The sequence below is a fragment of the Pelodiscus sinensis genome, chromosome 7 (assembly GCF_049634645.1).
Source record: "Pelodiscus sinensis isolate JC-2024 chromosome 7, ASM4963464v1, whole genome shotgun sequence".
Classification (NCBI taxonomy): domain Eukaryota; kingdom Metazoa; phylum Chordata; order Testudines; family Trionychidae; genus Pelodiscus; species Pelodiscus sinensis.
The window spans coordinates 67093438-67110211 of NC_134717.1; the positions used below are offsets into that span (position 1 = coordinate 67093438).

Below are 16774 nucleotides of genomic sequence, written 5' to 3' on the forward strand. Positions count from 1 at the left end.
CAGGCATGTATCCTGGGACATGTCTTCGTTGCAGTAAACTTGTGCTTTTCCTTGGGTGTTGCCCCTAATCAGCTCCTATTCACTAGTTAACTACTCTCTTTATTTAAGACCAATGAAGGTCTTTCACTTGATGACCCACAGATAAAATTAAAGTGCTGGAATAGAAGCCAGGAGCAGTAGATTATTTTATTATATTGAAATACTTAAATCTATACATACAAAGAGCTCTGGATGACTTTTACAGAAATGAAGATTCAGTCCCTGAAAAGATGCACACACCTCAGCAATCTAACCTAGTCCCATATAATTTACATGAACTAATCATGACTGAATCCAACTATCCATTCCCCCTAGCCTCCTGAAAAGTGAAAAAGTATAAAGAAAAATATTTGTATAACACTCCAGTAGAAAAACTCTATGCAAAAGAATCCTCAAACAAGGGAAGTCAACACTTTGTTCTCATTATCTAACTTGTTAAATAGACAGTTCCTACCTTGCAGAATCTTGTCCAAGGAATAAGGCCATCAAGAGAGCATCCACCTGTTGGACCTAAACAACAAATCAATAGATGGGTTTCAGATGTGCTTATTTGAAATATCAATTAGACTCAAAACTTAATGAAGGTGAAACCAATATATATTTGCATATTAAATTCTGAGCATTTGTTTTGTTTCAGTTAGGGGTGTAAAAAAAGATGCTACTGATTTAACTGTTTGAATAGCTGGTGTAGAGATAGCAATGCACTTTTGCATTGTCATCCCTCTAGAAAGTGTACTGAAGAAGCAGAATGTATGCAAATTTCAAAAGTTCGTTCTGACAGACACCAGGTAAGAGCAACTGAGAGCTCTGCTACAGATTTTATATTAATAATTAGGATCAGAACTAACCCTAAAACTGTTGTTATATATGACATTTTCATCTTCAAAATAATTCTAGAAATTTTGTCCCTTCTTACTTATTTATTGGCAGATGTCATCATACTGAAATTAGGAGTACTAGCCATGTAAGCTGAGAGAGATTTGGCCCATTAACTCATCAATTATTGCAATATCCTGTGAGATCAAGTTTTATTCCCATTTCAGCTTTAGTGATTTGCCAAAGGGCATGCAGGAAGTTTTTATCATAGCCAGTAATAAACCTCATATCCTCTGACTCTCAAGCCTATCCTTAACCACAAAATCATTCTCTTTCCTGTTAGAATCCAGTAGGGATGTAAGAGTGTAACTGTTGAAATGGTTAACTAATAAACATGGCTCTGTATCAGAGCCTGCATAAGCCGACTGCCGGTCTCACTCCTGCATTGCAGGCTCTGTGGCATAAGCTTTATACCACAAAGTCTGCAGTGTGTAACTGCTAAGATTTTTTTTAATGGTTAAAGAGTTACAATATTAACCAGTTTTTTAAATCCCTAGAATCCAGTAGCGTGTGCATGTTTTGTTTTAAAGGAGTATCTATGGTTTTTCCCTTTAAGAAAACTGTAGCCCAGTTGCCTCAGCTGTGTCAATAGTAACATGGTCAAAATCCCTCTGAGCATGCAACATCACAAGGAAAGTACAGGTTGGACCTCCCTTATCCCGCACCGTCGGGACCTGACCAGTCCCAAATGAGGGGATTTGCTGGACCATGGGAGGTCCCTCCCATCATGGCCCATGCTGGCTTGCTGCCCTCGGCTAGAACTCCAGCCCTGCCCTGCTGCTGCCTGCTCAGATGTGGTTGCCCAGACTGGTGCTCCATGATTGCTGCTGGGGTTGGAGCTCTGCAGTTGCTGCTGCTGGCCAGAGCTCCATGTCTGGGGCTGGAGCTCTGTGGCTGCTGCTGCAGGCCCCCCGCTACCACCTGGCTGCAGGGTCAGAACTCCCTGTTGCACCGTTCACCCCTCTGCCCGCCCCCCAACGTTGGGCTCCCAGCTGAGTTGCTGCCTCCCTTCCCCTTTTTCCTCCTGCCTGCTGCTCCTCCTCCTTCATGGTCCGACCTCCCTATTCATGGCCTTTGTGGCCTGGGGGAAGGGAAGCACGTGAAGTCTCCTCTTGTCCTGGAAAGCGCCGCATGCTCCTTGCAGCGTGGGAACAGGAAGTGCATGAAGTCTCCTCCTGCCATGCAAGGAGGCGGGTGCCTAGAGAGAACTATCAGCTGTTCAGAACAGCTGGTAGTTCTCTCTAGAAGGGAGGAGGGTGTGGGCAAAGACTTCACTGTGCTCCCCCACCCGCAGGACAATCAGGGTCTGTGAGAGGGGAAGCATGGAAGTGTCCCAGGCCAGCCTTTCGTCAGAGGCCCCACCCCTTCCAGGGTGGTCTGGGACCACTTCAAAAATTAGTGAAGTGGCTCACATCTAAAATTATTGGCCACCCCTGTCCTGTCAACTGCAAGTCTTTGCTTCTCTAATCCTATCCAGTATCCTCCTCCTCCTGATTTGTAATCAATCAAACTACAATCTCCAGGTATAAGGGAGATATCTTTTTTTCCCTATATCCATCTAGAACAAGTATCAGTTCTCAAAATCATCCACAGTATCATAACACAGAAGAAAGTCTCAAATTTATTGCCGCTAATGAAGATTCTCCCATCAATTTTTCAAGAATTGAGATGAAGTTTTATATTTAAAATGTAATGCAATGATAAGATCGAAGGTACCTATTTACAAATTTCCCAAGTTGTGAAATACCAAACTGAGATGTGTCAATGTTCAATCTTCCTCTATCTAACAGCAGGAAGTGAATGTATTTGCCTTTTTTATTAGAGAATTTTAGAAAAAACAAGTGATTAAACTAACAATGGTAAATTATTTAACAAAGAATGCCAAAACTTTTAAAGATTTGATATCTTGAGAACATACCAGGGCTAGAAAAAATGCTTTAAAAACATTGGCCAGCCGGATTTCCAATTTAATTTTTTTTAAATATCACTTTTAATAAAATTGAAGGCTAACGGAAATGCTTCCTGGGAATTAACAACAAAGGTTTTTGTTTTGGTTTGTTTTTAAATTAAATATTTCCTTCCGAACTCTTATCCAAATGCTTCAGAATGGAATTAGTCAGGGTCTCTGAGAACCAGACAGGAAACTGGCACTTTTTCATTGTTCACTTTTGTTGTGTACATCTCCCTTGAACAGTGAATTGGGGTTTAGCTAAGGACATGGTGGGAGAGGAAGGAAAGGAGGTTTTTATCTTAACACGTACCTTTAAAACTATCACAGATCTCTTCATCTAGCCCTGTCTTTTATGCAGTCAAGGCTATATATAGCAGGTTTTGGTTAACGGGCAAGCGTAACATGAAAACCCAAGACAAAAATTACAGTTACTGGGGAAAATAACCCATTTCTTGAAGAAATATTGCAGTGCCCTCGCAGAAGCAGTTTTGGGCAATGGTAGATAATGTAACAATGGTACAACAGTAAGAATGTAACAATGGTAGATAATGTAACAATGGTAGACAATTGGAATAAAAAACATGAAAGTCCAATATGGTAGTAAGTACAGCTGGTCAAAATGTTCAGATTTAAAAATCTGACTTAAAAAAAGGCAGGGGAGAATCAAGCTTCTCATGTTTTCTATGGAAAAGTTCATTTCATTTTTGTTAGGCAATAAATCATTTTCCCTAGTCATCAAAAAGGTCATCTACTTAATATAACCAAGAGAAAGGAACATAAAAGAGCTTATAGATGTAAAAAAGCTTGACAGGCTCCTACCAAGAAGTTTCTCCCCCAGCATGCTCAACTGATCTGCATGAAGTCCCCTTTTAGTTACAGAAGAGAACTGCCAACTCAGTACGTCAGAAAGTTGAGACCATCTTGCACAAGGCGGGTTCAGAAAGAAGGACAAGTTCTAGAGAGAAAACACCATGTCCACAATTTTAAACACACATGAAACTTAGGAGCAAAGGGGTATGGTTAAAAAAAGTAAGTTTACACAAGATGTGATGAAGTTTGATGATAAACGAGGACATCTACAAAGATCAGTGTTTCTCAAAGTGGTCTGCGGACCCACTCTGAGAAAGCTGTTACCCCGCCGCTCTGGTTTACTTACCAGCTCCACAGCCACGGAGCCTAATGGCACCCATTGGCTGCGGTTCACCGTTTGCATCCAAGAGAAGCCGCCAGAAGCCGCAGCCTGGGTCATGCTGCTTCTAGGGTTGTTCAATTTTGATTAATCAACTAACAGAGTATTCTATGGAATGTCCATTAACTAGGTGATAAGGAGTACGCTCACTATCCGCTGCACCTCTTTCTTTGAAACATACAAGAGTCGTGGGTAGTTGGACCCCGGTGAGCTTCTTACTTCGAAATGAACAAAAGCTGCGGACAGCTCTTATACATTTCAAAAAAGAGAAATGCAGCAGTAAGGACACCTCTGCATTCCCTGAGCCCCACGGAGATGGTGGTATGGGGAACCGGCTTTTAAGCCGGCTCTCCCTACTACCAGTTGCTTTGATAGACTCAGCGGGGGAGAGGGGAAGGGGAGAGCAACTAGTTGAATGACTACTTGACTATCCAATAAGCTTATGCTTATCGGGTAGTCAACTAGTCACTTATATCCCTAGCTGCTTCCCACAGCTCACCTTGGCTGCAAACAGTGAACTGCAGGCAACGGGAGCCCTCCGTGACTGTGGAGCTGGTAAATAAACAAACCTGAGCAGTCTGGTAGCAGGTCTCAGAGTGGGTCCATGACCCACTTTGAGAAACACTGACATAGATGGAATGCCTAGCTAACCTGGGGAAACAATTAACAATATTGATGGAATCTTCTCTGAGAAAAAACAAAACTACAGCACTTCTCTTTGGGTATGTCTACACTGCATTCCTCTTTCGAGAAAGGAATGCAAATGCAACCGAGCAAAATTGCAAATGAAGCGCAGATTTACAAATCTCGCGCTTCATTTGCATAATGGTGTCTGGGCGCTTTTTCGAAATACCCTATTTCGAAAAAACCCCGCCATCTAGATGGGGTTACTGCAGAAGAAAAAAACCCTTCTTTTGAAATAACCCTTACACCTTAAAAAAATGAAGTTTAAGGGTTATTTCAAAAGAAGGTTTTTTTTTAAAATAACCCCATCTAAACGGTGAGTTTTTTTTCCGAAATAGGGTATTTCGAAAAAGTGCCGGGACGCCATTATCAAATGAAGTATGAGATTTGTAAATTTCGCTCAGTTGCATTTGCATTCCTCTCTCGAAAGAGGAATGCAGTGTACATACCCTTTGGTTTGCTGGGTAAGATTAAACCCATGCATGTTACTGAAGAGGAATTAATTACTGAATATATGCAGTATTCCAGGAGAAGCCAAATCAACAGGTGTATAAACTATAATAAAGGATACTACAAACAATACCCCAATCTACGCACATAAAAACACAAACCCCAACCAAACAAAAACAAAAAAACCCTTATATCCAATAAGAAATGAACTTCAGAATAAAAACAAAAGAATGAATGTCAAATATTATGAATTAACATGGAAAGACAACTCACATCTCCCTTGTAAGTTGTACATAGTTTTCAGGGTACTTTTAATGCTCTATCTATCTTTCACACCAACAATACTTAGAAGTAAGTCTTCTGTAAATACCTTGGGTTCAGAAGTCAGCATATTGTACCACAAAATAGAAGCCCATCCACTTGGAAGTTGGCTCACATTTGAAATCACAACAATGGGAAGGGACGTGGTCTATAAAGGAAAGAGATTTTTGGAATTATCAGGGATACCACTTATACTACTGAATATACTTCAGAGTATATATACTTAAATCAGTTACTATGTAATTATCTTTCATATACAATAAATATATTATCAGTTTGTAATGAACTGGGGCTATGTTTGTACAACTAATTAATTCTGACCAATATGTGAAGTGTTGTAATGAAAAACTGCTGCATTACCAATATCTATATTAAGGGTGGGCAATCATTTTTAATGGGGAGCCACTCTAAGATTTTGGGAAGCGGTCAAGGACTGCATTTCTGTCAAGAGAGTGCAGGATCTGGGTCAGAGGTTGGGTGCAGAAGGGAGCCTCGGGTATTGAACTGGGGTGCAGGAGGGGGTGTGGAGTCAGAGAGGGAGTTTGGATGAAGGAGGGGGTTGTGATCTAGGGCAGAGACATGGAATGCAGGGTCCAGGTGGAGGCATGGGTGTAGGAGAGGATTCTGGCCTTGGGCAGGGGCTTTACAAGAGACTGCAAGGTCTGGGAGGGAATTGTGACCTGGGAGAAGGGCTGGCAGCAGGTTTGGGTGATTACCTGGGGCAGGGGAATGGGGTGCAGGGTCAGGGAGGGGATTTGGGTGCTGGAGAAGATTCTGGCCTGGGGGAGCGTTATTGGAAACTGGCCAATGGGAGCTGAAATTTTGTGGGGGGGGGCGCGGAGCGGAACAGAGCACAAAGCCTCCCTCCTTGCTCTCCATCATCCAAAGCATAGAGCAGATACATTTAAGGCGGCTGCAGCTGCACTGTGTTGAAGAGTTCCAGGGAGGCAGCTGTGGGCTGGATCTAGTGGCTTGGCAGGCTGGATCCAGCCCACTAGCTGCCTCTTGCCCACCCCTGATCTATATACATGTGGATCCATAATTGCTGACAGGGCCTGGAGTAGGTACATGCCAGACAGGCACAATGTGACATACTTAAGGTTAACAGTGGTATGTAAACCTCATCAAGCTCATACTGAAAAAACAGCTGCCTTTTTAGAAATCTTATTATACATATATATGGGAAACACAGAAAACATGTCAAAGATTCACTAGTGAAGGAATGTAATAGCAATCTGTACTAGAACCTATGACTAAGTTTACAAAACAAATTTCCTATTTTCACACGATCATAACTTACCAAACCTTTTAGATTGACGTTTTCTATGTCTGTATACTGAAGGGAGGGAAAGTTGAGTTTTTTTGAGACTGGGAAAGTGTATTGGAATTGGTTGGACATCCCCTCAACCAAGACCTCTGTTTTACATCTCATTCTAAAGCTGGCATCTCCAGCACCACTTCTAATGCTAGGCTGGGACACTAATTGAGTTTTAACGTGAAGGGAAGAGTGCTATGCAAAGAATGGCAGGCACCATTTCATGCAGCACAACATGTTCTTTGTCAGGTTATACAAAGTAGATCCAGACTGACTTAGGTGCTGAGACTGAAAGAATCAAAATATAAAGGCCCTATCACTATATGCAGTATCACTGCTAAGTATCATCAATACTCTTGAAAATAACAATGGAGATGGAAAAATGCTGAAAATTCTAATACAGTAAGACCTTAATTTCATGAATACCACTCTTCCCAACTTTCTCCCCAAGAGGACAACAAAAGTCACAACAAAAGTGATGTTGATGAAGAACAATTACACATATTCAGTGCATTCAAGCCTCCGGACTGGTTTGAAGGACAAGAAAGTGATACAATGCACCATGCTGCATCTTACTATGCACTATAGCAGTGGTCTCCAACCTTTTTAAGCACAAGATCACTTTTTGAATTTAAGTGCAATGTATGATCTACCTCAAACCCAAACACCCTTGCCCCACTTCCTTAGTGTTCCTTCTCTGAGGCTCTGCCCCTACTCACTCTATCCTCCCTCCCTTCCCCATCTTACCTCCCTTTAACCAGGCAGGGACAGAGGGTTGGGGCACAGGCTCTGGTCTTGGGCTAAGGGATCTGGAGTGTGAGAGGGGCTCTGAGCTAAGCCTGGGGCAGGGAGTTGGGTGCAGGAAGGGGTTCAGGGTGCAGGCTTTGGGAGGGAGTTTGGGTTCCAGGGGTCGGGGCTGAGGGTGTATGAGGGGGTTCATGGCTGGGGCAGGGGTTCAGATCCTGCTCCAGCTGGACACTGCTTACCTCAGGTGGCTCCTGGGTGGTGATGCAGTGGGGCTAAGGCAGGCTCACCCCTGCCCTGGCCCTGAACCATTCCCAAAGGCCGCCAGCAAACTCCATCCCAAGCCCTGTTGTGCCCCCCTGCCTCCTTTCTGTGGAGACAGAATACAGGGTGGAAGAGGGGACACCCTGACATCAGTGCCCCCCTCCTCTCCCTTCCCAGCTCTGTACTAAAAGCAAGATGCTCCTGGAGTGAGGGGCAGCTCCAAGGCAAAGGGCAGAAGGTGTGCAGCAGTGGAGGGAGAGGCAGCTGAAGAGCCAGCACTTGATAGCCTCTTGGCCAAACCTGTCAGAATCACTTGTCAGAGGCTCCAAGATCTACCAGTAGATCTGGATCTTCTGGTTGGTGACCGCTGCACTACAGCTAGGGCTCAATGTTTGTCTCAGAGATTACCAAAGTCATAGATTCTGTGACTTTCCAAGACCACCGTGACTTCTGCAGTGGACAGTATGTCTGTCTGCAGGAATGCTCAAGCAGCTGTCTCCAGATCTAGTTGCTCAGGTGGTCCTGGGGCTAGCCACAACGACTGCTGTTTGAGTGGTTCCCAGAGCCAGCTGCCAATGGATTGTCTGAGCAGCTGGCACTTAGGAACACTTCAGCAGAGGTCCCAGGGCAGTGGCCCCCAGCAGTAGTCCTAGGGCAGCCAGAGCAATTGTGCCTTGGTAGCCCTTGCAAGCAGTGGCCCCTGGGGTGTGCCCACCAATAGCTGTCTCGCAAGACTGAGCCTCATGACTACCGTGAAGAAGTGTAAGCTGAAGTGGTGCAGCCATGTAACATGATCATCTAGCCTATCCAAGATCATCCTCCAAGGGACCATACAGGGAAAAGAAGAGACAGACTGGTGGCATAAAAGAGTGGACAGGAATGTACTCCACGGAGACTCAAGCACTGGCACACAATTGTTAGGCTGCAGACAACTGGTTGATTGATCATCAATGGTGGTGCCCCTATAACCAATGCGGTTAATGGGAGTGGTGGTGATGAAGATGATGTATAATATGAGTCAAGGACAGGTCACGGGTCATCAAATTTTGTTTATTGCCCATGACCATGATACAAATACTATGATTAAATGTAGGCTTGACCATAAATATTCTGAGACATAACTAAAAATTGAACTCAGGTGCCAATTACTTCATAAAATAGGAGTTAAATAACTTAGAATCTTTTAAGTTTTAATTTTACTCAGAATTAATTCCATCCCTATCTAGTCTATGTATTAACCTTACCTCTAAATCTACTACTAGCCCAGGCTGGCACAGCTGAGTTTCAAAGCTGAGGGAATGAAGTTCTTCTGTTACAATGAGAGGACCCTTAAAAAGAAACCAATCATAAATGGTTAAGCTCAAATCCTTAAAACTTTGTAAATAAGATACTTTAGGCTGTTAGGATTTATGTTGTGTTAAATACTGTTTAACCCATACCAAATTTTGGTAAAGTACCTTTTATTTCCATGCAGTGGATAAACTAACTGTCAATCCAAATAATATGCTGTTTTGTATTCACTGGTTTATGTAAAAGCAAGACCCCCCCCCCAAAAGATATGTTTCAAATATTAAAATTAAATGCCTCTAGAGATTAGAACAAGTATCATTAGGCAGGGATGGAAACAGTTTGATGGTCTCTTGGCTTAGACAGAATGAATTCTCTCCCCCATTATTTCTTTTACTTCCAAACTTGTGTAGAAGGCTTTATATTTTAGAAAGGCAAATCAAATTAAGACAAAGAGCAGTTTCTGGGTAATATCTCAAGATAGCTTTGGACTCTATATGGAAAAACAAACTGTTCATTAGTACCTTATAGTCTGAAACATCTTTGAATCTGTTCCAATGGCTCTTACTTTACTACATTTAAATGCAGAGGCACGCACTGAGTCCAGCAGCCCCCGTTCACAGTGGACAGTGCTGTTTGCCACACACAGGGGCTGGTGCTGAACCAGCCCCTATTCACAACAGCCAGGGCTGGCCATAGACAGGGGCTGCTGCGTGAGCAGCTCCTGCCCATAGCCAGCCCTGGCCACCATGAACAGGGGCTGCTTGGTAGCAACAGCCCCTGTCCGCAGGGGGCCCAGTTCCCTGTTGGGACACCTGTGGACGGGGACTGCTTCCTAGCAGCACCCTAATCCCCCCTGCTGCCTCTGATAGAGGCACGGGGGGAGGGTGGATAGGCGGCACCCCAGAGATAATGCTGGAGGGAACCAGCTTTTAACATGGCTCCCCCCAGCACTGGCTCCTATCCCCCCCCCACACACACTTTTTGCCTCTCATAGAGGGACTGGCGCCAGCAGTGGGAACCGGCGCCAGTGGGGAACAAAGCTTGCACCATTTCCCTGCTGTGCCTCTGCTTCCCCTGCCCCCTATGGAGATGGTTCTGGGGGCAACTGGCATAAAGCCGGTTCCTCCCAGCACCAGCTCCTGCTCCTCCCTCACTTCCTGCCTCTCTCTGATAGAGGCAGCAAGGGTGGGGGAAGCGACTAGTTGAGTGGCTACTCAACTTATCGGCATTTGCTTATCGGATAGCCGACTAATCGCTAGCATCCCTAGTATGGAGGGTACCTTCTAGAGATGTTAAGTACTAGTCAACTATCTGATAAGCAAATGCTTATCTGATAGTCAACAGGATAGTTGACTAGTCGTTTCCTCCTCCCCTTGGTGCGCCGCCCTATCGTGTAATTGAATAACTGATGCAAAAATGCATTGACTATTTGATTAGTTAATTACACAATACTTAAGATCCTTAGTACCTTACATGGCAAATCTCACCCTATCAGACAGTGTCAGCCTTCACCTCTCCTAGAAACTTATAGATACTCCTTCCCTAAGGGTAGCAAACGGTACGAGCCAAGGCACTGGCTGTGGTCCATAGTACTATTCCGTCGAGCAGGAGTGGGCAAGAGGCTGCCAGTGAGCTGGATCCAGCCTGCCAAGCCACTGGATCTGGCTTGCGGCCTCCTCGCCGGAACCTTTACGCAGAAAGCAGCTCACTCATTGGGCTGCTCTCTACTCTGGACTGCCAGCGAAGGAGGAAGGAGACTGTACATGCTGCTCTAGGTCCCCAGCAAAATCTCTCAGCTCCCATCGGCCAGTTTCCAGCCAATAGGAGCTGAGAAATTTTGCTGAAGCCAGGGACAACGTGTGAAGCCTTCTCCCTCCCTCTTCCCTCTTATGCTCACAGCAGACCCCACATGAAGCAGCCTGCCAACTGAGAGTTCAGCAGAGAGCCTGCCTCAGGTCCTGCAGGGCTTCTGGCTGGGAGCTGCCTAGGTAAGCATCTCCCAGCCAGAGCCTGCCTCTGGCACCCACCCCATTTCCCTCCCCCACCCCCATCTACCAGCCCCAGGCCACAACCCAAACCCTCTGTACCCCTTCCCATCCTTCTCCAAGGTGACAACTCCCCCACAGATCCTGTATCTTCTCCTATACTCCTCCCCCAGGCCAGAATCCTCTCCTGCACCTATACCCCCTCCCTGACCCTGCACCCCATTCTCCTGCCCCTTTTTACCACTCAAACCCTCTGCACCCCCTTCTTCCAGGTCACAACACCCTCCTATACACTGCATCCCCTGCTAAAGGCCCCCCCTCCACTAGAATCCTCTCCTGCACCCTTACTACCTCCTGGATTCTGCCCCCCAAGCCCATGCCCCAGATCACAACCCCCTCTTTCACCCAAACTCCCTCTCAGACCCCATGCCCCCTCCTGTACCCCAATCCACTACCTAAACTCCCTTCTGCACCCAACCTCTGTGCCAGATCCCACAGCCCCTCTATAGAAGTGCAGCCATTGAGCACTTGCCAAAATCTTGGCGTGGCCCCCCACATTCAAAAGTACTGCCCACCCCTGCCCTACAGAGCATGTAGACATTTCAGCAAGAACTTCCTCTGAGTCTCCTCCATGGATGCTGCTCAAGAATCCTAGAAGAGTTCTGCCATTGGCAAAAATTCTTGTTAGAGCCATCCTCATATGGGGAAGAAGGCACAAAGGAAAAGTACTGAGGTATAGGACCTTCTATATAGGACAGCACCTGTCTGAGTCCAGGACTTGCTTTCCCAGAGATGGTAAATCTTTACCCTCCTCTGCCCATTTTCCTCTTGAGGATTTTTCCATTGGATTGGGAAATTCAGCACATTATCAGGCATTTTATAGTCATCTTACTATTTTACAAATACTGGACCAATGACGACAGCAAGGAGGAGAAAGTCAGTGCTTCTTACCTCATTAGTTCTGCTTCCTGTATTTTTTTGTTCCTTTAATTGCTGCAAACAAGAAGAACCAAAAATAAAATGATAGTCCTGACTGAAAAAGTGACCATTACAAATAACAGTGAGTATTTACATAAATAATGCAGCGTTTGCACAGTCCCTTCTGCATAACTGATCACAAATGTGCTGTTAGTCTCTGATCCTCTTTAGTTCCCAAATGTGGGAACCAGGGGATTTGACTGTAGATTCAGTGGATAACTGTCTATTTACAAAAACATTCTGATGTGAAAACAGATATTGTCACCTGAATTAATATATTTTTATCACGCTGCAATGACTGTATAGAAAAGGCCTTTCTTTGAGGCACAAAAACAGTTATTGATGAGGGTGGGATAGACTGAATAATGATTATCATCAATGAACATCCACCCTAAATTGGTCCAGGAAAATGTCAGCAGATTCTGTACCATTGTTAGTTCCCTATATATAGAGCTAGGCACATAGGGGGAGAAGAATCTCCCATTTGCCTGTGATTCCTCTTCAGATAGGATGGATACTGGCTACCCTTCCTAAATCAGCATGGCAGTGAGATAGTCTGCTAAATTTGTGGGGCTGTGGTCTAAAATCCTCTTCCCTACACAATTTAGCTTTAATTTCTCTCTCTCAATACATATAGAACCTTCCTACTCATTGCTTGCTGTGAAATCCTTCCCAGAAACACTCTCCCTACTGCCCTAGCATCTTAACTTCTACAGGCTTCCTCCTCTTCTCTCTTCCTCATAGAAGCTGATACCTTCACTATAACTCCTCAGGAAATGTTTGTTTCAGGCCATGAGATTTTACCACCCTTGACTTTCCAGTATAGTAAGAGATTATAAAAAGTGTGGCCGCCAGCTCTCCAAAGCCCCAACCTTGCTTTCACTCAAATCAGTGGCATAACTCCTGATGTAGGGAACATCTGGCTATTTGGTACCAGTAGGGCAAAAAGCAGTGGCACTTTAGAGCACAGAGTCAGTTTAAGTCTCTGTTAGCAGACAGCATTCTTTTGACATACTAAACAATGATCTAAAAATGGGAAGACAAGAAAAATGTACCCTACCAGATGCCTGAACTCTGCTGCTAGGCTTCCATTAGTAGATTCCTCCATGTTCATTACTTTCGTATTTGTTCCCAGAATATTAAATTTTCTGAACCTACACGAAGAGGAGGGGAGAGTTATAAGAATTTAATTCCTTTAAAAATTACCCAATATGGCAAAAATAAATGGGAATAACTGCAGGTGTAACATACCCTTTCACTGTGTTCTTCTCACTCACATCCCTGCAAAGGAGATTTGGATCTTTGTAAGTTCCAAAAGCAAACCACACACACAGAACAGCCTTATTTTCTCTTTTATTTGTAATTGATAGAACTGAGTGAAAGCTGGTGGTAATACTTGTGGAAAAAATTCAGTGACATTTCAAAACTCTGATCAGCTCTAGTAATCAAGAAAGCAAAATGTACATTAAATTAAATGTTATTTCACATCACACTGAATGCTTTCCCCCAAAAGTTTGATTATAAAGGCATCTTGGAAAAACCTAAAGACAGTCCTATGCTTCAGTACACTGTTTATAACTTTGCTACTCCACTGCAAAAGATGAGAGTTGATATATTCAAAACCCCTATTTGAAACCCCTCATTCCCAGCACAAAAAGCTACCATTTAATAGTGTTGCCAGTATTCATGATTTTATAATAAATCTCATGATATTTCCTAGTAAACTCCAGATTATGGAGTCAAATGATTATGTGATAATCTGTGTTTATGTTGTTAAAGAAAGTTTCTAATTTCTAATGTGATGTTTTGGAGAAAAGCCTAACTGCACACTAAAGAATAGAAGATAAATAAAAACACAAATTATTTTTAAAAAAATCATGATTTTTCAGCTAATCATAATTCCTGGTGTTTGGATGCCTGGGCTTGGTAATAATACTGAATTATATCTCAAGCACACTGTTGGGTGACAAATGAATTTTGTTTAGAAAGTCTGGAATTTTCTGATTTGAGTATGAATAATCAGAGGTTTTATTATGATTAATACATATCTCAAATGTTTATCTTAATATGCTCTCTTCTGCATGTGGATAACCACAAAAATTATTTTGTCTTAAAAGTTCAATCTTGCCATTTGTATAGTCCCCAATGTGGAATATCTACTCTGCTAACTTAGGGATGGACTAGTTGATAATTAAAGCTGTACACATTTTTGCTTTCAGATATGACTAGTGGAGTATGCGCATGCATGTATACCCACACATACACACAATAGTGTCCATAATTTACTTGCACAATGAGTGACTTTCCTTAGCAAATAAGGCTCCAGTACTACAAAAGAGCTCTGTATAGTGGGACCTGTGTAGTTCCAGTCCTACAGTGAATTCTACATCTGTCCTTGTGGTGCAAAAGTGTACTAGAAATGAAAGAGGACATGGGAAATTGTTCTCTTGCACCTAGTAAAGAAGCAGAATTATAGGAGAAATGGCTCCTGTGATAGCTGATACAACAGGGGCCAAAGACTGTATATTTCATGTGCTTTTTACTGTGGCTGTTTATCATAATTATATACAGGACATACAAAAAATGCAACATACTTGTCAAATAAGACTTTCACTTTTAAATTATAATTCAGTTCCTGTAGCTTCACCAGCAATCTGGAAAGAGAAATAAGTACAGATGACTAACTGCACAAGCTTTACTGCTCTCAGAAACATAGCTCCTCTTTGATTCGATTTCATTATTTAGTTGATGAACAAAATGGCTTCTTGATTTGTCAGTCTCCTTTAAAAGATCAGTGAGTCAGCATGAAATTTCCACCCTGCTTTTGACTTCCTCACCTGAAATTCCTTTCCATTTTTTTGGTCAAATGCTACTCCCCTTTAAATCAACACACATTTTGCCATATGCTTCACTGGGAGTATCCCTGGTCCCTTTTGATTGATTGGACACTGCCCACTGAGAAATCATCTTTGACATATATGTTGATTTTTCTTTCCATTTTGAATAAACAGAGCCTGTATACAGGCTGTGAGCACCAGACCATTTATCTGCAATTACAAAATCAAATGATGCAGTGCAGTAAGCTCACCCCATTTTTCTGAAGCTCATAACTAAATGCTAACACACCATGCACTGACCTACACCTCAATCCACTTACCCCTATTCAAAAGTAAAAATGAAATAAGTGGTCCCTGTAGCATGCCATGGAGAAGCAATTCCACTCTATTTCAGACCAGTGAAGGGGTGCAAACAAGCATCCATGGCACTGAACACCCCACTAGCTTCCCATCCCATTATAGTCAGGGGGGAATCTGGTCTGAATAACTATGCAAAAGACAGGAACTCTGAAAGCTAGGCTTGAAAGGGAATCAACTGTTACCCATTAGGGAAAGACCACTCCTAACCACCTGTATGCAAAGAATTATTCCAATAGTTATAAGAAAGCAAGTGCATTATTAGCTGACTCCTATGCAAACTACAGCAGCTTCTGAAAGGTGAGAAGATATTGGCAAGCCAAGTATAGTCCTAGTCAAGGAACTGTCATTAAATATGGTATAAAGTGGCTATTGCTTAAGGGAAAGGGACAGGTTTGGGATTTTTTATTTCCCTACACACTGAACCTGAACAATCAGTATTTGAATAGATTAAGGGAGGGCAATATTTTGAGGGGGACATGCCAAGATTTTGGAAAGTGGTCAAGGACCACACTTTTCTGTGGAGGGGGAACAGGGTCTAGGATGCAGGATGGGTTGCAGAAGGACGCAGTAGGTGCAGGAGATGGTGTGAGGTCTGAGAGGGCGTTTGGGTGAAGGAGAAGATTGTGATCTGGGTCAGGAGATTAGGGTGTAGGGTCAGGGAGGGAGCATGGATGCAGGACAGGACACTGGCCTGGGGAAGAGGTGTAGGAGGGAATACAGAGTCTGGGAGGGAGTTTTGACTGGAGGGAGGGGAGTGCAGAGGGTTTGGATGGTGACCTGGGGGAGAGAGTCAGGGTGCGGAAGGGGCAGGAGTGACAGAGGCAGGCTCTGGCTGGGAGGCACTTACCTAAACAGCTCCCAGACAGAAGCCCTGCAGCACCCCCAAGGCAGGCTGGGTTTCCTGTCTGAAGCAGTCCAAGACCACTTGAAACTTCAGGCTGTTCCCTCCATCTGGCTCTCAGCTCAGGGAAGGGGGAGAAGCTTTCACTGCCTTCATCCCGCAGGCCAACCTCTCGGTTCCTATTGGCTGGTTGTTTCCGGCCTTTAGGAGCTGAGGGTATGTCTATACTACCCCGCTAGTTCGAACTAGCGGGGTAATGTAGGCATACCGCACTTGCAAATGAAGCCCGGGATTTGAATTTCCCGGGCTTCATTTGCATAAGCCGGGCGCCGCCATTTTTAAATCCCGGCTAGTTCGAACCCCGTGCCGCACGGCTACACGCGGCACGGAGTAGCTAGTTCGGATTAGGCTTCCTAATCCGAACTAGCTGTACTCACCAATCCATGAGGAGTACAGCTAGTTCGGATTAGGAAGCCTAATCCGAACTAGCTACTCCGTGCCACGTGTAGCCGCGCGGCACGGGGTTCGAACTAGCCGGGATTTAAAAATGGCGCCGGCCGGCTTATGCAAATGAAGCCCGGGAAATTTAAATCCTGGGCTTCATTTGCAAGTGCGGTATGCCTACATTACCCCGCTAGTTCGAATTAGGA

At 44.0% G+C, this 16774-nt stretch overlaps 1 protein-coding gene across 5 annotated transcripts in view; it reads right to left on the reverse strand.

Annotated features, from left to right (window-relative positions):
- STAT1 (signal transducer and activator of transcription 1) overlaps positions 1–16774 on the reverse strand; it is a 46445-nt gene that overhangs the window by 12816 nt on the left and 16855 nt on the right. For all 5 annotated transcript variants that reach the window (XM_075934197.1, XM_075934195.1, XM_075934198.1 and 2 more), the window contains 8 exons: positions 14681–14740; positions 13338–13367; positions 13147–13240; positions 12060–12101; positions 9078–9161; positions 5560–5658; positions 3686–3821; positions 494–549 (listed from right to left, as the gene is read on the reverse strand). In XM_075934197.1, coding sequence (XP_075790312.1) covers positions 494–549; positions 3686–3821; positions 5560–5658; positions 9078–9161; positions 12060–12101; positions 13147–13240; positions 13338–13367; positions 14681–14740 — 601 coding nt within the window. The remainder of the gene's footprint in view (positions 1–493; positions 550–3685; positions 3822–5559; positions 5659–9077; positions 9162–12059; positions 12102–13146; positions 13241–13337; positions 13368–14680; positions 14741–16774) is intronic.